The sequence below is a fragment of the Suncus etruscus genome, chromosome 2 (assembly GCF_024139225.1).
Source record: "Suncus etruscus isolate mSunEtr1 chromosome 2, mSunEtr1.pri.cur, whole genome shotgun sequence".
Classification (NCBI taxonomy): Eukaryota; Metazoa; Chordata; class Mammalia; order Eulipotyphla; family Soricidae; genus Suncus; species Suncus etruscus.
In genome coordinates, this window is record NC_064849.1 from 52,987,081 (window position 1) to 53,010,042 (window position 22,962).

Below are 22,962 nucleotides of genomic sequence, written 5' to 3' on the forward strand. Positions count from 1 at the left end.
GAGGAGAGCTCCTCCCACTCTCAGCAAACTGCTGAGCTAGTTTGGGTCAGACAAAAATGATCAAGAGAGCTTTTGCCTGGCAGACAAATTTAATTCTTTCAGTTCTTTCAGTTCTTATCGATTTCTCATAACAGCCATCCCTACAAACAGATAATACTTTGTAGACACTCCAAAGCATAGGAAATTAGCCTACTGCCTGATATGTTCCATTGATGGCAAATAGCATGCCAGATTCTGCTCCCTACCATATCTGAGTGTGCACTTTGCATCAGTTGGGATTGAGGCTCCAGATTCTCCTTAAACCTACCAAAGAGGAGTCCCTAAACCACCACCGAGGCTGCACAACCTGGAAACCTGGTGATGTACTGGTGCACTAGAAATCCTGTTTTTCCAGATCCAACTGAACTAAGTTCCTGATTCATGCATAGGACTGCAGAGAATACTAGATATAATGGTAACATAAAAGAACCCACCCATATCAACTTCAAAACAACAGCTTGGAAAGAACTATTAGAACAACAGAGCTATACCAACTACCTGAAAAAGACCCCAGTGCCACAATCTTACAGAAGCTGAATAAAATGAGGCGCTAAATAAAAAGTAACTTCTGCAAAGATAAATAATTAGAGAAGTCCTTGGGGCCGGGAAGGTGGCGCTAGAGGTAAGGTAAGCCTTACAAGCGCTAGCGTAGGACGGACCTCGGTTCGATCCCCCGGCGTCCCATATGGTCTCCCCAAGCCAGGGGCGATTTCTGAGCTCATAGCCAGGAGTAACCCCTGAGCGTCAAATGGGTGTGGCCCAAAAACAAACAAACAAACAAACAAAAAAAAACAGAATTAGAGAAGTCCAAAGAAAAATCATAGCGCTAAAGAATACAGTATTTGAATTGAAAAACAAAATAGAGGGGTCTCAGCAACAGAATGAAAGAAGCTGCAAATCAAATCCATAAACTATAAAGTTAAAGTAATGGAGGGGCTGGAGTGATAGTACAGTGGATAGGATGTTTGGGCCAACCCAGGTTCGATCCCTAGCATCTTATATGCCCCAAAGCCTGTAGGAATAATATCTGAGGGTAGAGCCAGGAGTAATCAATCCCTGAGCGCCACCAGGTGTGGCCCCAAAATAACAACAACAACAAAACAAACAAAAACAGATACCCCCCAAAAGTAATGGGAACCAACCAAAAAACCAGCAACATGAAGAAAGAATTAGAATCAATGAGGATAAGGCAGGAGCAATATAGGACAAAATAAAGAGGAACATGATGGGGGTAGGAAAGGGAAGAAAATAGGGTTGTAGAGAGAAGTACAGGAGTAAGACCCTTGTCTTGCAAGTCACTGACCCTGGTTTAATCCCAAGCATTGCAGTAGTGAACCCTAAAATACTGAGGCAAGGGCTGCTCCTGAGCACTGTCATATATGGTCTCCAATTTATTTTATTTTATTTTATTTATTTTTATTTTTTTGGTTTTTTTTGGGCCACACCCGTTTGATGCTCAGAAATTGCCCCTGGCTTGGGGGGACCATATGGGATGCTGGGGGATCGAACCACGGTCCTTCCTTGACTAGCGCTTGCAAGGCAGACACCTTACCTCCAGCACCACTTCGCCGGCCCCTCCAATTTATTTTATTAAAGAGAAAAAAATATACCATAAGGATTCCAAAAGAAGAAGAGTAAAAGGGATCCATACTTCTTTTTGGAAGAAAAAATAGCCAAGAAATTTTCTAATCTCAGAAGTTTGGTGTTTTTCTCAGGCTAAGTGGGATTGGTATTAGATGCATAAATCTAGAATGGTCACTGAATCCCAAATAAAATAAAGTCAAAGAGTCAAAGACTCAGTTTGATTAAATTGACAAAACCAAAGACAAAAGAGATTCCTATAAACTTCAAAAGAGAAGCAAAAGCTACATATAAGATAATTCCCAAAATAGAATTGGCAGATCTATGGAACAGAAGGGAATGGCATATTGGCATGATTTAAAAAACAAAAAAGTTGGGACCGGTGAGGTGGCGCTAGAGGTAAGGTGTCTGCCTTGCAAGCACTAGCCAAGGAAGGACCACGTTTGATCCCCCTGCGTTCCATGTGGTCCCCTAAGCCAGGGGCAATTTCTGAGCGCTTAGCCAGGAGTAACCCCTGAGCATCAAATGGGTGTGGCCGAAAAAACAAAAAACAACAACAACAACAAAAACCCAAAACAAAAAAGTTGAACAAATTGTACCCTAGTCTCAAAAGAGATGTAAGTCAAGCATTTAAAACTCAGTTACATGGGGTCGTCCTCTGAAAACTCTGGGGCACCCTTCTGGAGGGCGTAGAGCCAAGTTTCTGCCCTGCCATTCTGGCAGCCATACCTACACACCACAGCCATTACTATGCAAACCATGCAAGTAGTCCAATTTCACTGCTTCAAGACAAATCTCTGCAGAGATGCTAAGTTGATCAAAAAATTGCAGATAGACAGGAGTTTAGGCTGAGAATTCTGGGGTCTTCTAGATATGGGATGAGCATTCTCATGTAGACTTCACCTACCTGTACTTGCTAATGAAGTAGGTTTAGGGGGCGGATGAGAAAATGGGGACAATGTTGGAGGAAAAGTCACACTGGTGGGATCAGTATTGGAACAATGGGAGCTTGAAATAGCTATATTATGTACACTTTTGTAAACCAGTGTTTTAAAAAAGTAAAAAATAAAATGTTGAACAGAAAAGATCTCCAACCAAGAATACTCTGTCCAATTAGGTTAGCATTCAGATTTGAAGGAGGAAGAATGCTTTTTTTTTTTTTTTTTAAAGAATTTTAGGGTACTTTTGTGATAGGATAGTAAGTAGGGTTATTTGTCTCACATGGGGCCCACAAGGGTTTGATTCCCTGCATTCCATCTGGTCCACCAAACCTACCAGGAGTAATCCCTGAGCACAGAAACAGGAGTATGCCCTGAACACAGTTGGGTATGGCCAAAACAAAACATAACAAACAATAACAACATCAACAAAAGTGTTAAAACAATTCAACTCTGGCTGGTCCGATGGCAGTGGTTTATTAGAACTAACATTAGTATCACAAAAGTTGGTATATAACCTCCCCACTGCTCAATATGACTTGCTTAGAAAAAAAAATCAACTCCAATAAATTGGTTATCCCATAAGGAACTTACATAAAAGGAGAAAGTACTCCACTTAAATGTTGTAAATACACAAGAAGTACTTAAAATGTGGGAGGAAAGGAGAATAATAATAGGGACGTTACTTATTTCAAGTTTATGATACTTTCCTTGTTACTGCCATTCTGCTTAGAGAATTTAAAGTTTAGATATCGAATTTTTCAATTCTAAATTTTATATTTAGTTCTTTTAAAAACATTCATGTATTAGCTGTACTTTTTTGTTCCATCATTGTCCTTATAATGTGTTTATATCATTTTGCTGAATTCAACATTTGGTTCAAATCCAGGTTGATGTTTATGAATTTATCAAAGTATTGAAAAACATTTAACTTTAAGTAACAAAGAAAATAATCCTTAAAGTTCTCCTGATTTAGTTTTCTTTGCAATTTTTGTCTCTGGGGATAGCATGCTTTGGGGGGAGAGCTCTCTTATTTGTGGAAGATAAATTTTAACCAAGAGGGAAGGCGCTAGATCCCTACAAATCTCCAAACTACAGTAAAATCGTTAATCATCGCCTTGCAAAACAAACAAACAAACAAACAAAAAAACAAACAAAAATCCTTGCTACAAAATTCAAAATGAGAAAATTATGGGGGAGTTTGTCACCAAAAACCTTTTCTAAATTGGCATCTGCCTCTCTCTATTCCATCCATCTGTTGTGATGTTTTCGGAACCATCCTCCTAAGCTAGTATAGAACCCAAAACAGTGAGGATGAAGAACTTTTTACAAACTCCTCCCAAAGCTGCTCCGAAGTGAGCCGGGAGGAGTCCCTTGGTTTTCTTCCTCCCTCCCCCGGCTGGCTGCTCCCTGCTCCCTGAAGAACGCAGGTGGGCGGGCCGCGACTCGGCGATGAGCTCAGGGCGGCGTGACGTCACGGGCCCGTGACGCCAGAAGGCGGTTGCCAGGGGGAACCGTGCGCCACGGACGGCAGCGTCGTGAAGCCCATCGCTACGCTGGGGCTCCGCGCGGGCCTCTGCAGCAGAGTCCGAGGCTGCTCGCGAAGCTTTCACCTTCAGGGGGCCTCCGGGAGGAGGAGGAGGCGGCTCCAGGAGGGCCGAGCCGCCGCCGCTCGGAGCCCCACCTTCGGGGCCGTGGAGCCGGGGCCGGGCCGGCGGCAGGAAGCGGGCGGCGGCGGCGGCGGGCGAGCGGCTCTCGGGGCTCCTTCCCCGCGGGGCTGCGGGAAGCCTCCGGTCCGCCATATTGGAGCCGCGGCGCGAGGCGGGCCGAGGCCCTCGCGGCGGAGCCGGCGTCGGGGAGGAGCAGCCGGCGGCGCCCGGGCCCGCCGCGCCGGGTGGGCGGGGGAGTGGAGGAGCCGCTCGCGCTGAGCCTCGGACCCGCCCACTCGCGCCGCGCCTGCCGCCGGGATCGGGCCGGAGAGCGGCCGCGTCCGAGGGGCGGCGGCGGCGGCGGCGGCAGGATGTTCTCCAAGAAGCCGCACGGGGACGTGAAGAAGTCCACGCAGAAGGTGCTGGACACCAAGAAGGACGCGCTCACCCGCCTCAAGCACCTGCGCGTCGTCATCGGTGAGGAGCGAGCCCCGGGCCTGGTTCCCCGCCGAGAGGCTCCCCGGGCCGGCGGGAGCGGGAGTGGGCGTGCGAGTCGCGCCGCTCCCTGCTCACTTGGGGCCGGACGGACGCGCGGCGAGGGCGCTGCCCCGGGCTCCGGGGAGACTCGGCGGTTGCAAAGGCGCACGCCTCGCGCTCCCTGTGTGCAGAGCGAGCAGGCTGTGCAGCTTGCAGCGCAGGATCCATCCGGATGGGCAAAGGGGCGACTCAACACACACACTTAAAGGCCCTGAGTATTTTCAAATCTTGATGGATTGATTGATCTTTTTTTGTAGGGGGCGACTTTCGGGGAAGTTGCTGTTTGGGGGCCGTGTTTAGCCAAATGACTTCCCACCCAAGTTGGACGACCAAAATAATAAATACAAAACAATCCTTGCACACAGTCCTAACCTCAGTCTTTCAAGTTTCTTGGCTAAGGAGGCCGAGGAGGAAGCAGCTACACCTCTTTGGGAAGTGGGTGGTTCCCCAAAAGCGTGTGGGAAAGATCGCCCGCCCTTGGGTGTGTGTGTATGTGAGAGAGAGCACCTTGTTCTTTTTTTAGGTTCCTTTTTTGAGGCTGGAATCCGGATCAATGGTAGGAAATAAAGTCGCTGCCTCGGTAACTAGAACATTGCACGAGAAACTTTTGTGCTTCATGGAACGACAAGATTTTTTTTTTTTTAAACTATCTTCTGTTTCTGGCTACTGCTATTTTGGCTGAACCAGGCTCTAGAGTTTTGGATATGATTCCAAAGGAATCTTTTGGGCCTTGGGCCATTTTGTTGGCTGCTGAGTGAGAGAGAGAGCTGTGCTTATACTTAGGGGTCCAGTAGGTGGACTTTTGAGATGGAATTTTAAGGTGGGAAGGACGCCGAGTTGACTAGTGTTGGTTGCAAAGTTAAGGACAAAACTGTGTAGAACCCAAATTTCCTGATTGTTTGGGAGTTTGTCACAAGCTTTCTAGTGATGTTTTAGTGTTTCTTTGAGGTTTCTCTACTTTGTTTACTCATACCTTCAGTAATAACCAGCACTTATATGGGGCTTCAGGGTTCACAGTGTGAATTGTAATATATCGCAATTAAAGGGTCACAGAAACTCCATATATTAGTATGCTCCTTTAGGGAGTTTTAGGGACTGAAGAAATAGAAATATGGGAATGTTAAGTGGGCCATTTGGTTGCCAGGGAGCAGAGTCAAAACTGAAGACCAAATTTCTTGTTCTAGTTTGTGGTTTTCATTCTTCATCTGTTACAGCAAATCTTTAACACAAGAATGCCGAATTTATTCCTGTAGAATAGTAAGAAGGCAATTAAATCCAACTTAGTGATAGGAGTTTTCAAGAAAGTATAAATCTTCTAAGTAGAGTCGAGATTGTGGTCTTTCTGTTTTTATTATTTGAGAGTTGAAGAAAAGATTTGACGGGGAGAGTGAGCTAGAGAAGGCTAATGTGTGAGTCAAGGAGATGATAGATAGAGGCAGTTTGCAGTTGGAGACTTAAATGAATTTGACACCTCGAGGTTCAGGACATGCAGAGCTATAAAGTTGAGTTCGAAATGAATGTTGGAATTTTCTAAATTAAGTACATACAGCTTTGGCCTAGAAGTTTTTTCCATTTGGGAAATTAGGGACCACTTGTTTTTATTAGGGCCTACCTTCTGTGCCTTGAAAACAGTGCTTAAAATTAGTGGGGGAAAGGGGACAGAGTGATAGCACAGCCAGGATGGTGTTTGACTTGTATGCTGCAAACTCAGGTCTAATCTCTGGCATCCCATATGTTTCCCCGAGCCTGCCAGGACTAATTTCTGAACACAGAGCAAGGGGCAACCCCTGAGTGCCTCCAGGTGCGGCCCAAAAACCAATTAAATATTTTTTCCTTTTTTAATACTTTGTGGTTTTAGCTAAAAATGGAACATAGACTGACTGGATAATAGACACTTAAGATATCCTTTATCAACTTTCAAATTGACACTATTGTTCTTTCTGGATTTCTGTTCTCTGTTGAATCTATTACTTCACATCAGAAGTTTTAGACATCTGGGCCAGGGTAATTTGCTCTCACCAGCCCCAATTGGAAAGGCCTGAAGATACTTGGGGAGGCGGAGGGGAATCTAGTGAGTAACGGGAATACCATTAAACCTTTTTTTTTTTTTTTTTTTTTTGGTTTTTGGGCCACACCCGGTGATGCTCAGGGGTTACTCCTGGCTATGCGCTCAGAAGTTGCTCCTGGCTTGGGGGACCATATGGGACGCCGGGGGATCGAACCGCGGTCCGTCCTAGGCTAGCGCAGGCAAGGCAGGCACCTTACCTCTAGCGCCACCGCCCGGCCCCACCATTAAACCTTTAAAATGCACAGGGTCCTCTCTCAAATCTTCTAGTTCCAAGTCAGTGGTGTGAGGTTTAGAAACCTTGTCAAGATGTTTGTTAAAAGGTGACTTCCAGTTATAATTAGAGAAAATGTTTCATCTTAAAAATGTTACCATTACTTTGTAATATAATCAGTGTAATGCCTTAAAACTGGGTGGGAGGAAGGTGAGAGGTGTTTTAGAGATACATGAATCAGAATGTCATTTCGCAAATGCTTAAACCATCTCATCATACCTGCCACTAAGTGATGTAGTGTCCACCCAACCCCTCCCATGCCCCCAGCTAGGAGCAATCCCTGACTCAGAGCTGGGAGTGATTCTGCCCCAAAATCCTGCCTCATAGCCATTTCAAATTCTTTTGAGAAGTAGATACACCTTTCACATTAGCTAACCACATGAGGAAAGTTTGCAAAGTAATAGGGACTGCCAATTACACTTATGTTTTTTATTTTTGCTTCATTCCATCTGAACTATATATATATTTTTTGTGGGGTCAAACCTGGTGGTGCTCTGGGATTACTTACTCCTGGCTCTGCGCTGAGAAATCGCTCCTGGGTGACTGAAGGGGGGTGAGGGGGGCTGGGGGGCAGTATAAGGGATGCTTGGATTTGAACCACTGTCAGTCCTTGGTTGGCTCTTGCAAGGCAAACACTCTACCACTGTGCTATCTATCCACTGTGCTATCTCTCCGGCTCCTGAACTATATTTTTAACATGTTATTTGAATTGCTGTTTACTCAGGGTATATAACTTATCTTTTAAAAGGAGAAATCACGATAGCGGTAGGGCGTTTTGCCTTGCACTTGGCCAATCCAGGACGAACCTTGATTCGATCCCCGGCGTCCCATATGGTCCCCTGAGACAGGAGCGATTTCTGAGCACATAGCCAGGACACTGAGTGTCACTGGGTGTGGCCCCCCCAAAAAACAAAAACAAAAAAAAGAAACAAACCAAAAACTGGATATATTATATATATATTATAGATATATTATATATATAGATATATTAGATATATATAATATAGATATATTATATATATTATATATATATATCATCCAGATATATTAGAATCTGATTTAAGGTGGGGGAAGAAAGATAGTACAGTTGGTAGAGCATTTGCCTTCCATGCAGCTGATGTGGGTTTCATTCCTAGGCCCCTTGATAGAGTCCTTTAGATCCCCTAGAGTAAGCCTTGAGCAGCACTGAGTGTACCTCCCCCCCAAACAGAATATGATTTAAACATCTTCTGTAAATCTCCTGCCTTGTACTCCTACATAGCATAATTTAAGCTGAATTTTTGAATCTTGACTGTGACCTAAATTTAAAACTGTTGTATTGATTGATATTGATCTATATTTGATTTGTAGGAACTAGCAATGAGAGTTCTTTTTAAGTAAAAATAAAGCTCTGTCTAGTTTCTAAAGCCTTGTAATTTTCTTCCCACTCCTTCTACAAGGTATAGCTTCAAGGTAATGATATTTAGTTAGTTTGTGCAAAGTGACTGATTACAGTGCTTTGTATATCTATGGTGGAGTTTGATCAAGTGGTAGTTTTCTTCCATTCTTGCAGTAACTTCTGAATTTCTGTCATTCTAGTTTGCATTTTCTAGACACAGTGAAATGATTCACTTTTTTGAGGTTTGGTTTCTTTTCCTTAGCCTTAATTTGAAATTTATCTAATTATGTATGTAGCGATAGTACATTATTTTTATTACTAAGTAGTATTTCATGTATAATTATGCCACAGTTTGATTTTGCACCACATTTGGCAGTGCTCTGGGAGATTTCTTGATTCACCATTCAAGGGATCATGTTGGGGTGCTAGGCATTGAACTAGGGTCACAGCCAAAAGCAGCCACAAACATGGCATTGGCCTTATCTTCTGTATTTTCCAGACTGCATATCTATTCACATGATGGTGAATATGTGGGTTTGGGTTATTTAAAATAAACTGTTGTGAAGTACATTCCTTATATAGACATACTTCTTTTTCTTTTTTTCTTTTTTCTTTTTTTGGTTTTTGGTTTTTGGGTCACACCTGGTGGCAGCGCTTAGGGATTACTCCTGGCTCTACGCTCAGAAGTCACTCCTGGCATGCTCGGGGGACCATATGGGATGCTGTGATTCCAACCACCGTCCTTCTGCATGTAAGACAAACACCATACCTCCATGCTATCTCTCCGGCCCTGAGACATACTTCTTTTGGATGAAAATATCTTAGTGGAATGGTAGAACAGTATAGAGGTTGTGTTTGATTTTAAGAAACCTTCAAAATGTTTTTCACCATTTACATTCTCACCTGTAATATATGAAAGCTTTGATTCCTTTACAGTTGTACAGTATCACATAGTATGGCCAGTATTCTAAATTTTAGCCACTATAAAATTGTCTTTTTTGTCCTTTTTTTAGCCGTTGTCTACTTAAAACCTTGAGTAATGTGCTAAAAATAATTAGAGTTAATTTTTAAATTTTGTTTTGAAAGTTCTTTGTTCTGAAAATATCTATGTTAATTAGATATGTGATCTGCAAAAATTTCCCTCTATTCTGATTTGTCTTCATTATCCTAATATTTTTCTTTGAAGGAATAGGAAGTCTAAATTTTGATAAATTTCATGTGTCACATATTTTTCCTTTTTCTTTCTCATGGTTTATAGTTTTAGTATTGTACTTAAAGTTTTTCCTGAACCAAGATTATAAGGATTTTCTTCTATTCTTTTAGAAAAAATGTTTTTAATTTTATTGTATTTTTTAGTTTTTGTGCTATATTTGGCAGTGTTCAGGGCTTACTTATTCCTGACTTTGCCCAGGGATCACTTCTTGAAGGGGCTCTGGAGACCATATGAGGTGCTGGGGTCAAACTGGTGTCAGCCACATTGCAAGGCTTACCTGCCATACTGTCTCTTTGGCCCTAGAAATTTTGTAGTTTTATGGTCTGCTTTTATATCTCTTATCCACTGTGAGTTAACTTTGTCATTATGGTTTGAAGTTCGAATTGAAGTACTTTTTTTTTTTGCTATAGTCAGTTGTAGCAGTACAGTGTTGTGCCCTTTCTCTGCTAAATTGCCTTTGTCCTTTTGCCAAAACTTAGTTGTCTGTCTATGTAGTGTCTATTTTTGGACTCTGGTTTGTTCCAGTGATCTATTTGTGTTAATGACAGTACTGTAGTTTTATTTTTATTGCAACTTGATAATCTTGAAATTGGGTGGTGGTATTTTTCCAATTTTCTCCCCAAAGGTGTGTCCTTGTGTGTGATTGGGGGGGTGGGTGTTATTCATGAAAACAAGCCCTTAGTCTGCCTCTTTTTTGTTGTTGAACTCATAAGCAGTGTGCAAGAGGCACTTCCAGTACCTTGCTTTTGGCCTATGTGGCTGAAATATATTGTCACTTGGACTCTCTGGTGGCCTGGTGCCTGTACACCTGATGGTGTTTTAGGGCATTGTTTCTTTTGTTTGTTTTGGGTCACACCTAGTGCTCAGGGGTTACTCCTGGCTCTATGCTCAGAAATTGCTCCTGGCAGGCTCAGGGGACCATATGGGATGCTGGGATTTGAATCACCGACCTTCTACATGCAAGGCAAATGCCTTACCTCCATGCTATCTGTACGGCCCCAGGGCATTGTTTCTTAACCTTTATGGAATATGATCACCCCTTCCAACCTCATTTCCTCTCTGCTGTCCCCTTCTTTCATTCTGTGGCTCCTTTTTTTTTTTAAACTTTATTGATTAAAAAATCAATCAAAGAAAAGGAAACCTAAACTTTATTGATTAATTGATTTTTGGGCCAAACCCAGTGGTGCTCAGGGGTTACTCCTGGCTCTGTACTCTGCCAGGCTGGGGGACCATATTGGATGCTGGAATTGAATCACCATTCATCCTGGGTTGGCCGCATGCAAGGCAAATGCCCTACTGCTGTGCTATCTCTCCAGCCTCCACTGTGACTCCTTTTTATATGATTTTTCACCTGTGACTTTCTTGGAATACCTTTGGGGACCCACAAGGACCCCACAAGTCTTTGTATGAACAATGCTGAGAACTGTGTGGTGCTAGGGATTAAATTGGATTAGGCTATATTTAAGGCATGCTCCCTAACCCTTATTTTATCTCTCTGGCCCCAAAACCTTTAGATCTGTGACTGTAGTGTTGAGATTACCAAGGTTGGTGAGGGAAGTGTGTTGTGAGGAGCTAGTAGACTTTGATGGGGGTACTTCGGTGATGGTTTGATATAATATTATACCCTTAACATAAAAACACTCACAATCTTGGATCTAAAATTATAAACCAATGTTAACATCAGAATATAAATTCCAAAGTAAGTAAGTTGGGTTTTGGGAGACGGTTGAAAAGTCTTGGTTCCAGAGTAACACTTGGGAGCAACACTGAAACTCAGAGTAGCGCCCAAGCTCTACCACGTGTGACCACTCTCTCCCATTACATTAAAAAATAATGCTCAAAATTAGTTTGTCAGCATAATTAAGATAAATTGGGATTGTTTTTATATTAGATGAATTATAGGTAAAATTTGGGAAAATTGATAATATTGCATTCTGTAACTCACGAACAAAGTTTGTTTCTGTTTTAGTGGGGCTACTATACTTTTTCTAAACAGTATTTTGTAAGCTTTTACTTGTTTTGGTACTAATGATTAAACCTGGTGCAGTGAATTCTCTTTGTCACTCAGCTACATTCCAGGCTTCTATTTAATAGTGTTTTATTTTGTCCTGGAAGTGCTCAGGACTTACTTTTGGCTCACTCACTGTTCAGGGATCAGTCCTGGGGAGGGATCTTAGGGGATGTTAGGACTGAAATCATGGTCAGTTGCATGCTAGGCAAGCAACCTGCATTGCTGTACTATTTACTTGACTCTCAAATAAGAAATTTTATATTTTTTAATCTCTTCTTCTGGGACTTTAATTATGTGAATGTTATTATTCCTTTAGATCAGTTCCCCAAATTAGGGAATGTCTCCCCCACCTCCCAAGAATGCTGGGTGATCTAGGGATCAATATAACCAATGGATACAGTTATGATATGCATTGTTTACTTAAAGAAATGAGGTTTTCAGAGGGGATAGTGAGTAATTTTTTTTTTCTGAAAAGGGACAGTAGGTCAAATAAATATAAAAATCTTGCTCTAGTTATTGTTACTTCATAAGGTTCATAGACTATAATTTTTTTTTTTTATAAATTTTTATTCTTTTTTTCTGTTTTGCTGGTCTGTTGTTACCTGCGGGTCTTCCAGCGTATTTCTATCCTCTGCTGCTGCTTTTTGAGTCTGTTTTTGTGTGGTTTTGGTTTTGGACCACACTCAGCAGTAATCAGGGATTCCTCTTGTCTCTGCACTCTAATAATTCTTGGTGAGCTTTGAGGACCATAGGGAATGCCTGGGATTGAACTGGGGACATAGGTGTGCTAGGCAAGCATTCTACAGTATTATTGCTCCAGCCCCTGAGCCTGTTGTATAGTATAGTTTAGATTCTGTGTTAATCTTTAGCTCTATTTTTTGTATTTTATATTTTCTCACGTTTTTCACCCTCTATTCTTGTAGCTCTTATTTTGTTCATCAGATATTCTAGTTCTAGTAAGCATCCTCAGAACCGATACTTCTTCAGTTAAGTTTTTTGTTTGCTTGTTTTTGGGCCACACCCGGTGATGCTCAGGGATTACTCCTGGCTCTGCACTCAGAAATCACCCCTGGCTTGGGGATCTATATGGGATACCAGGGGATTGAACCGCTGTCTGTCCTAGGTTAGCGCATGCAAGGCAAATTGCCTGCGCCACTGCTCCGGCCCTACTTCAATTAAGTTTTATAGATTTGTCACATTTAGGTTTTTTTTTTCTCAGGTTTTGCCCCACCCTTTGTGGTTGCTTCATTTTGTTAGAAACTGCTAATTTTTGTGTTGAACTAAACAGCTTTTTTTTTTTTGGTCACACCCAGCAGCGCTCAGGGGTTACTCCTGGCTCTGTGCTCAGAAATCGCTCCTGGCAGGCTCTGGGGACCATATGGGATGACGGGATCGAACTGCCATCCTTCTGCATGAAAGGCAGACTGCCTTACCTCCATGCTATCTCTCCGGCCCCTTTTTTTTTTTTTTTAAGCAGCTTTCTTGATATGTTTGATTTTCATATTAAGATTAAAGGTGGTAGAATGATTTTAGGTTGTTTATCAAGAATACTACCGGGATGTCTGCTTAATGCACTTAAATCTGTACTGGCTTAGATGCTTGGATCTCCAATGTCAGCATACTGCAGGAACCAGACCAGTGGGATGCTAAGATGTTGTTGCTAAAGAATATCAAGGTGTCAGTGCCTGAGCTGAGACACTCTGCAAACTGTCCAGTTCTTCAGTTAGTTTTTCTATCAGCCTCAAGCTAAAGTTACCCCTAAACTGCAGTTCAACTCTGATCACAGCAGGTTTTGCAACCTGAATTTTCCCAGAGGTGCAGGCAAGAGCCAGGCAATCTGGGTACTCTTGGCTCACACATTGGAGCGGTCAGCAGAACTGAAGGGTGGGATTTTTTTCACTGTGCGCCCTCCATTCAGAAGGCCTCCATTTACAGCTTCTTTTGGGAGGCCTAGGGAGGCGAGTGGTTGTAACAGGGGTATGAATGCAGTCGCTTCTAGGAACAGAGCTTTCCCAGATGACTGCACTTCACCTGCTGGTTTCTGGATGCTTTTCAACTAGGACTATAGGGAGGAAACATTTAGGTATGGAATCTCAGCAGTGGCCCCTGATGGAAATGGAGCAGTTAGGTCTTTCTCAGAACACTGAAGCACTTGTGAAGAGGTGCAGGTCAGTAGAGAGCCACAGGTGGAACTCATTCAGCTCCCAACTAGTTTCTCTAACTAAGCTTCCCCAAAGCTTTGAATTCCAGTTATTTCTACTGAAGCTCTTATTAGCTTGGGCACACAGTGCACTTGTAATCTTAAGGACCATGATGGCCTCAGGCATCCCTAACTTAATCTGTGATGTAGTGGTCCCTCTTGCCTGGCTCTGTGGGTGCTCTCAAGTAGTTTTGCATTTACCTTGGCTAGTGTGGGTCTGCTTTTTGCTGGAGGAAGGGTTTTTTATTTTCTTTTCATAGATATATGCGTTTTTTCCCTACATTGTGTTTACCTGTTGCAAGATAAGCCCCTCACTTTCTGAAGAGGGCTTTCTCTTACTTTTGGGCCATGGTATCTGGTAGCAAATCATGCTACAATTACTCCTACCTTATATCATTTTTTTTTCTTGCTTTTACCTATGAAAACAATATTTTAGTCATTTTTTTTCCCCAAGAACTCTTGCGGTCTTTATATATTTGTTGGAGGAGATGAGCTTAGCTCTTTTATTATTTCATCCTTTTACTGGACTCACTTTGCCTAAAGTTTCTTTCTTTTCACTGTTGAGTAATGGATTCTTTCTATATCTTGAGTTTACTGCTTATCAGATGTATTTTATTTAATATTTTCTTCCATTTGGTCAGCTTACTTTTTATTTCATTTCCAGTTTCCTTGCTGTGCAGAATTTTTATACCATCTCACTTTATTATGCTTTCCCCCTATTGTTTTTGGTTTTAATCTTAGAAGTCATTGTCAACACTGGTATCAAGGAGCATGCTGTCTTGATTTCTTTAATGAGTTTTATGGTTTTCAGTCTTACATTGTAGTCTTTCATCCATTTCGAGTTAATTTTTGTGTGTAGCCCAATTTAATTCTTTTTCAGGATTGTGGGCCACTTTCCTGTTCTTCCTACACAGTTAATTGAAGAGATTCTCCATTGTATATATTTGTATATTATCCTTTGTTATGCATTAAGCCACTACAAATGTGTGAGTTTGCCTCTCTCTCTCTCTCTCTCATACACACACACACACACACACACACACACACACACACACACACACAAAAAACAAAAAACAAAAAACCTGGCATTGTGTGCAGGGTTTATTACTGACCATACTCAAGTATTACTCTTTTACTCTTTACCTGGCTCAAGGGGACCCTATGAGATGATGAGGAAAATGTGCCCTATCCTCTGTACTATTGCTTTGGCCCTGTACTTTGTAATTTTTTTTTTCTGTTCCTTTGATACTGGTTTTATTATCTAACCTCCTTTTCCTTCTGCTTATGGTGATTGGGGGTTGCATATATATAAATATAAATTTGGTTGTGGGACTTGTACACTTGGCTATACTTACTTGCTGGGAGAATTGCATTGCTAGTTGAAGTGCTTACACATCCAGCCATAGTACTTACCAAGGTTTATGCATCATAGTGTGATGCTCTCAAACATTCTGATTGTAGTGCTTTTTTGAGTTGCGTGTTTCTACAGCAGTGCTGGCACACGTGTTCCACTGATTGCACTCTTGGCTGTGATGCTTGCACACTTTAGTTCTGTGCACATTGGAAGTGTAGGAGCTCACACTTCAGATACAGTGCTCCTGTCAAATATGTGTCAGCCTAAACCAGAGATAGCACTTGTGGCATTGGTGAGGGTTCACATACAGCAGTATATTCACTTGGCGCATGTGGGAGGCACAAGGGGGATTACATTTAGACTCTCTAGTTTACAAGGCAGATGGGCTTCCTCAGACCAAATTCAAGTATTCAACAACAACAAATGTATATATACTAGATGTTATTTTTGGCTGTACTCTGCAATGCTTAGGGACTACTCCTGCCTTGGTGCTTAGGGGACCATGAAGGACCTGGCTCAAACTCAACCATCACAAGTTAATCATGAGCTCTAGCTCTTTGAATAGTCTCTCAGACCCTAGATGGTTTACTAAGTTTAATTTAATGATAATTTATGATATTGTTAAGTTTAAGTTTTCCCTCTTTCCTTTATGACATACTGTTCTTCTACTAGGTTGTTAGGTGTAGCGTTCTGCTTAATTACTTTCATGATTGCCTTATGATTTATAGCACACGTTTGGTAATTTTTGTTTTGTTTGGGGACCATACCCAGCGGTGCTCAGGGGTTGCTCTTGGCTCTGCACTCAGGAATCACTCCTGGTGGGCCTGGGAGACCATATGGAATGCCAGGAATTAAACCCAGTTGGCTATATGCAAGGTAAATGCCCCACTCGTTGTACTATCACTCCAGCCCCTGTAGCACATGTTTGATTTTACCTCTAGTGGTATTTCTTTTTTTTGTGTGTGTGTGTGTGGTTTTGGGTCACACCCGGCAGTGCTCAGGGGTTATTCCTGGCTCCAGGCTCAGAAATTGCTCCTGACAGGCTCGGGGACCATATGGGACTCTGGGATTCAAACCGATGACATTCTGCATGAAAGGCAAACGCCTTACCCTCCATGCTCTCTCTCCGGCCCCTCTAGTGGTATTTCTTTTCCTCTTGTATAAGAACTTTACACGAGTGAACTTCTGCTACTTCACCCTGCCTTACCACAAATGCACACACGTTGTAGCCCTTTACTGTATTTACTGCAGTTTCGGTGTTTTCATGTGCTGTGTGTGTAAAATAGGCTTAGTTTTTGTCATGCCTGCTCCTGTAGTACTGGTGATCGATGTATAAGGCTTGCTTTGTAACCCTGAGCTACAACACTGACTTCTGTTGTTGTTGTTGTATCTTGGAACCACACTTGGCGGAACTTGGGTTACTCTGGTGGGCTTGTGGGACCCTATTGCGTACTGGGGATTCAACCTGGCTTGTGCTAAAGCAAGTGCCCTATCTGCTATACCCTTGCTCTAGCCCTGATGCTTGCTTCTTTTTTATTTTTTTTTGAAAGATATTGTTGCTCGGTATAGAATTTTAGTTTTGTTCTTTACTCTTTAAAGGCTTTCCTTTACTGTCACTGGTTTTTGGGCTGTATTTAGTGGTACTCAGGTTTACTCCTGGTTCTGCGCAGGCCTAGGGTTCATTCCTGAAGGCCTTGGAAGACTATATGAGATGAGGGGATCAAACTCAGGTTGGCTGTAAGTAAGGCAAAAACCCTATCCACTATACTGTTACTCTGGCCAACCCTTCCATTCTTTTAAGTAATTTTTAAATAGAAATTCTTTTTTTTTTTTTTTTTTTTTTTTTGTTTTGGTTTTGGGTTTTTGGGTCATACCTGGCGGCGCTCGGGTTACTCCTGGCTCCATGATCAGAAATCGCTCCTGGCAGGCTCGGACCGTATGAGATGCCGGGATTCGAACCAATGACCTTCTGCATGCAAGGCAAACATCTTACCTCCGTGCATCTCTCTGGCTCCTAAATAGAAATTCTTAATATTTTTTTCTCTTATTTATTTTGATAAGCAGACATGAATGAGCTTACATGCTGTCCCTATGTTCAATAGATTATCATTCCTCCACCCTGGTTCCCAGTGGGTTCTACCCCTGGCAGCACATATAGTCTCCTGACCCTTCCAGGAGTGATTCCTAGTTCAGAGCCAGTAGTAAGCTCTGAGGAAGGATGAAAGGAAGGGAGGGGAGGAGGGATGCAGGGAAGGAAAGAGGAAGGGAGGGAAAATTCTTAATATTAACATGAAAATGACTTGCTATCCTTGTTTTTCTGTAATATTCTATCTTTACACTCTCCCTGTTTTTAAGATTTTTAATCACTGGGTTTGATCATTTTGATTATGGTGTTTTATGGTATAGTTTTCTTATTTTCTCGGAATTTAGTTTCTTGAATTGGTGGTTTTATAATTTTTTTTTTTTTTTTGGTTTTTGGGCCACACCCGGCGGTGCTCAGGGGTTACTCCTGGCTGTCTGCTCGGAAATAGCTCCTGGCAGGCACAGGGTGGGGGGGGGGGTGGGGGACCATATGGGACACCGGGATTCGAACCAGCCACCTTTGGTCCTGGATTGGCTGCTTGCAAGGCAAACACTGGTGTGCTATCTCTCCGGGCCTGATGGTTTTTTGGAATTAGTTGTTTGTGTTGGGGACACACCCAATGGCACTCAGAGATTGGCTCTGCACTGAGTGGTTCTGTATTCAGAAATTACTCCTGGTAGGCTCAGGGGACCATCTGGGATGCTAGTGATTGAACCTGGTTGGCTGCATGCAAGGCAGACACCCTAACTGCTGTGCTAATGCTCTGGCCATGGAATTTTTTTTTTAACCTTTTCTCTCCCCTTTTCTCCTCTATTAATCAAAAGTATTAATACATTAGTTTATTAGAAAATATTGTTAGTGTATTGGAAGGCCTCATGATTTGAACTGAACTTTTTTTTTTTTTTTGGCATAACTTGTAATATGTATATGTTCAAGTTCAGTAATTTTTTTTTCTGATGCATGCAATCAATCCCATCCAGTTTATATAGTTCATTTTTGGGGTGGGGTGTATGTGTCTGTATGACACATTTTTATTTTATAGCTCAGCTCTGGGGAACAGATACTGTTCTAGTCCTGTGTAAGCAGATAGTACCCTATTCTCTAAATCTTTCACTTGTGTTGGGTAGTTTTCTTACAAGTATGCACTGAATTACTGAAAGAGGGTGGGGAGAATCCTCTTTATTTTTTAGGGTTTAGCTCTCTTCTTTTTGGTTTTCTAAATTACCTATTTTACATGGACTCTGCTCTTTTTCTCAATTCATGGATTCCTATGGGTTCCCTAGATTTACTTTCCACTTATCATGGCTTGAGTAATCAGATATTCACCTCAATTGTTTGCCATTTATTACTCTTTTAACCTAATGTCCCTACCTGCTTGAGTCAAACAAACAAACAAAACCTTTAAAACTTAGAACATTTTATTTGGGGGGGATGGTTTGGGCCACATCCGGTGATGCTGAGGGTTACTCCTGGCTATGTGCTCAGAAATCACTCCTGGCTCGGGGGACCATATGGAACGCCGGGAGATCGAACCGTGGTCCATCCTAGGTTAGCGCGCGCAAGGCAAAGGCCCTACTACTTGTGCCACCAGGCCTGCCCCAACATAGAACATTTTTTATGGCAGTGTATATCATGTGCTGATTAAAAGATAACCTCTTAAATGGGTGAAACAGAAAATTAATTTCTTTTTTTTTTTTTTTTTTTTTTTTGGTGTCACACCGGGCAGTGCTCAGGGGTTATTCTTGGCTCCAGGCTCAGAAATTGCTCCTGGCAGGCATGGGGGACCATATGGGGCGCCAGGATTCGAACCGATGACCTCCTGCATGAAAGGCAAATGCCTTACCTCCATGCTATCTCTCTGGCCCCAAAATTAGCTTCTTATAAAGCAGTTTAGTTCCAGTTTTTAGTATTTTTACTTTTATAGAGGAAATTTATTATTAATTGATTAGTTAAAAAAACTGCAGTTTTGTCTTTTCCAGTGTGAATATATTGTTTTCATGAAGAAAAACTGCAGTATCTTAATTAGGATACTTAGTATAATAATATGTTATACTATCAGTTAAAAAAAAGTAACATGTCAGAAAAATAATGTTAAATGGCGTAAATTAACTTGGTACAGATTTAGCTGGAAATGTGTAGGAGTCTGAATTGTAAATTGATGATAAAAATAAGCTGTCTTGTTATTTTTAAAGCATTTTAGTCTCATGTATCATATTAGAATTTGTCTTAATTTTATACATTTTTATTCTTTTAATTTTATAGCCATATGTTTTTTATTTTGAATTTTACTGAGTTGAAAATTAATTTGACTTTATTAAATGTTATCTTTGTGTTTCTGAAGAATTCACTGATCATTTTATTGACATAAATAGTGTTAAGCTTGCCTGTTAAAATCAGTTGTCTCAAGTACTGCTTGCCACCTTTGCATTAACATTTATTTTATTAAGAATTTTTGGGGGGAGTTAGAAATAATTTTTTAATAAATACAGGTTTATTATGGCACCCATATTTAAAGCCATATTTAAAGCCAACTTGGTTTCTTCAGCTCCAAGAACAAGACGGTCCAACAAAACCAACAATGTCTAACAAGGTGGTCTTCCAGTCTCCACAGCACTGGTATCTTTATTCTTGTGCCAGACCGATGCTATATTTAATTTTTGATTTTATAATATTGTACTGTTAATTACTAAAAGGGATCTTTTATTGAGAATTTTATTGCACCTTAAAGGACATGTTTTATAAGACTGAATAAAAATGTGTGATAGGACAGTTATTGGTAAACAAGGAGCATTTTCAGGTTACAAAGATGGGCTGATTACAGCTAAAAGGGATTGAATTTAGTTCTTGGATTTCCTGACAGCTAAAGTGAAAAGAGAAACTTGTTGGCATACAAATTCACTTGTTGGGTTACAAGTTTTGTTTTAGAAAAGGAAGCTTACTTCTCTTGGCTGGGGGGTGTTGGTAGAAACATTTTTTCTTTCCTTGATTCTCAGTCACAATTTGTGTATGTACACATTTTCATGATTTAATATCACTTCTCTTGAAGAATCCATATGATAGGAATAAACTTTGAAAATAGATTAATAGGTGATTAGTTTGCTTATTAAATCTGTTCTTTCTAAAGTCAAATCTATAGAGTTGAAATTGTTATTATTAATCTTATTATTTGGTTTTCGGTTTGGAGTCCTCTCCAGTGGTACTCAGAGCTTAATTCTTCTTCTATGTTTATACCTTCCTTACTGTTTATAAAATATTTCTATTTTTTCTGTAGGAAGTTTTCACTTTGGTGAGAAAGGGTATTGGGCCACCCACACAGTGTTCAGGGCTTATTTGGCTCAGGGATTAATCCTGGTGATGCTTGGAATCATTTGTGTTGCAGGAGATTGAACAAAGGGTCAATATTGTGCAAGATATTTTCTTATTCCTATACCATATCTCCAACTATTATTTTTTTTAGTTGTTTGGAATATTTACATTAAAAGTAGATGTAAAATAGCTTCTGGTATATAGTTTGATGGAGCACATGCCTTGCATATAGAAGAACTTGGGTTTGATTCCTCTAACTAAAAAACAAAAAAGATGTTAAACTTAAAGGAAATAATGTGACATTTGCTACAAAATAGGATCTGTGATCCACGTAATTAAGATGTGCCTTAACACAAGATGACCCATCTCACTGGACGAGGATATGAAATATTTGAAAGTTAGGCATTGCCTATATCACCCTTTTAAGAAAATTTATTATTTTTATTATTTAATTTTTTTTTTTTGTACTTGGGCCACATCTGGCGACACTCAGGGTTTAACCTGGCTCTGTGCTCAGAAATTGCTCCTAGGAGGCTTGGGGAACCATATGAGATGCCAGGGATCTGTTCCAGCTCTGCTGCTTGCAGAACAAATGCCCTGGCACTGTGCTGTTGCTCTGGTCCAAAATTTTATTTTTAAAATTAATATGTTTAAGCACCTGATTACAAACTTATTTGTAGTTGGGTTTCAGTTATAAAAAAGAACACCCCTTCACCAGTGTGACATTCCCACCACCAATGCTCTCCCTCTTCCTCCTTCCACACTCCCTGCCTATCTTTGAGATAGGCATTCTATTTCTCTCATTCACTGCCATTGTCATGATAGTTGTCAGTGTAGTTATTTCTCTAACTGAACTCACCACTCTTTGGGCTGGTCCTTCTAATCATCATCTTGATCCTCTGGGTATTATTACAATAATGTCTTTTATTTTTCTTAAATCCCATTGATGAGTGAGACTATTCTGTGTCTTTCTTCCTCTTTCTGACTAATTTCACTCAGCATAATAGTTTCCATGTCCATCCATTTAAGAGATGGCATGTACGGACCTGGGTTTGATCTCTGGTGTCCCATAAGATTCCACTCGCCAGGATCGATTTCTGAGTGCATAGCCAGGAATAACCCTGCACGTCACTTGGTCTGACCCAAAACAAACAAAAAGAAAGTGAGCTATAAAGGGACACAGAAGAAAAATTTAAAACCTGGAAATTAAACAACTCACTACTGACCAGTGGGTCAGAGATGAAATCAAAGAGGAAATCAAAAGATTTCTGGAAACAAATACAAAAGAAGACACAAATTATCAGAATTTGTGGGACAGCAAAAGCGGTACTAAGAGGAAAATTTATAGCTTTGCAAGCACACATCAGGAAGGAAGAAGAGGCCTACATAAATAGCTTAATGACTCAGCTTATAAAATTAGAAAATGCTCAACATAAAGAATCAAAAATAGGGGCCGGGCGGTGGCGCTAAAGGTAAGGTGCCTGCCTTGCCTGCGCTAGCCTTGGACGGACCGCAGTTCGATCCCCGGGTGTCCCATATGGTCCCCCAAGCCAGGAGCAACTTCTGAGCACATAGCCAGGAGTAACCCCTGAGCGTTACCGGGTGTGGCCCAAAAACCAAAAAAAAAAAAAAAAAAAAGAACCAAAAATAGGTAGGCAGAAGGAAATAACAAAGCTTAAAATCTAAAAAAAAAAAAAAAAAAAAAAAAACAACAGTCTGAGGGGCCATAGAGATAGCACAGCTCAGGGTTCAAAGGTGCATATGTACTAAACTCCCTACCCCCTCATTGCCAAATATAGATCTGGAGTCCCCTATGTACTGCAGAGTGTATATCCTTGGTGGTCTCCAGTATTACTAGTCTGAGCAGTGATGCATCTTTGGGTCGGACATTGAATTGCCAGCTCAGTTGGAATCCTGGGCACTGTATTGTTTAAAAAACTGAAAAATTGGATCCAGTCTAAGATTTTATATAGGTTGGTTTTAGAATTTAGATGCATCCTTTTTTTTTCTTTTTTTTAGATGTATTCTATATTTTTAAATACTGTGATAATTCAACATGGTAGAATTCTAATTACTACTGAATAGACTGATTTTTTTCAAATGAACACAAAATACTTAAGATATTTTATTTTAATTTTTTGAAATAAATTATTTGAGACACCATGAGATACAAATTTTCAAAGTAGTTCTTGATTGAGATTCGTTACCCTTCACCAGTGCACAGTTTTTGCTACCATTGTACCCGGTTTCCATCCCATCCTTCCTTTGGCAGACACAAAATACTTTTTTATTTGTTTGTTTGTTTGGATTTTGGGCCATACCCAGCAGCGCTCT

At 41.1% G+C, this 22,962-nt stretch overlaps 1 protein-coding gene across 3 annotated transcripts in view; it reads left to right on the top strand.

Moving 5' to 3' along the window:
• Positions 1 to 4,578: 4,578 nt before the first annotated feature.
• Positions 4,579 to 22,962, top strand: part of RALGAPA1 (Ral GTPase activating protein catalytic subunit alpha 1) — a 225,256-nt gene continuing 206,872 nt past the window's right edge. For all 3 annotated transcript variants that reach the window (XM_049766570.1, XM_049766571.1, XM_049766572.1), the window contains exon 1: positions 4,579 to 4,684. In XM_049766570.1, the coding sequence (XP_049622527.1) occupies positions 4,579 to 4,684 (106 nt within the window). The remainder of the gene's footprint in view (positions 4,685 to 22,962) is intronic.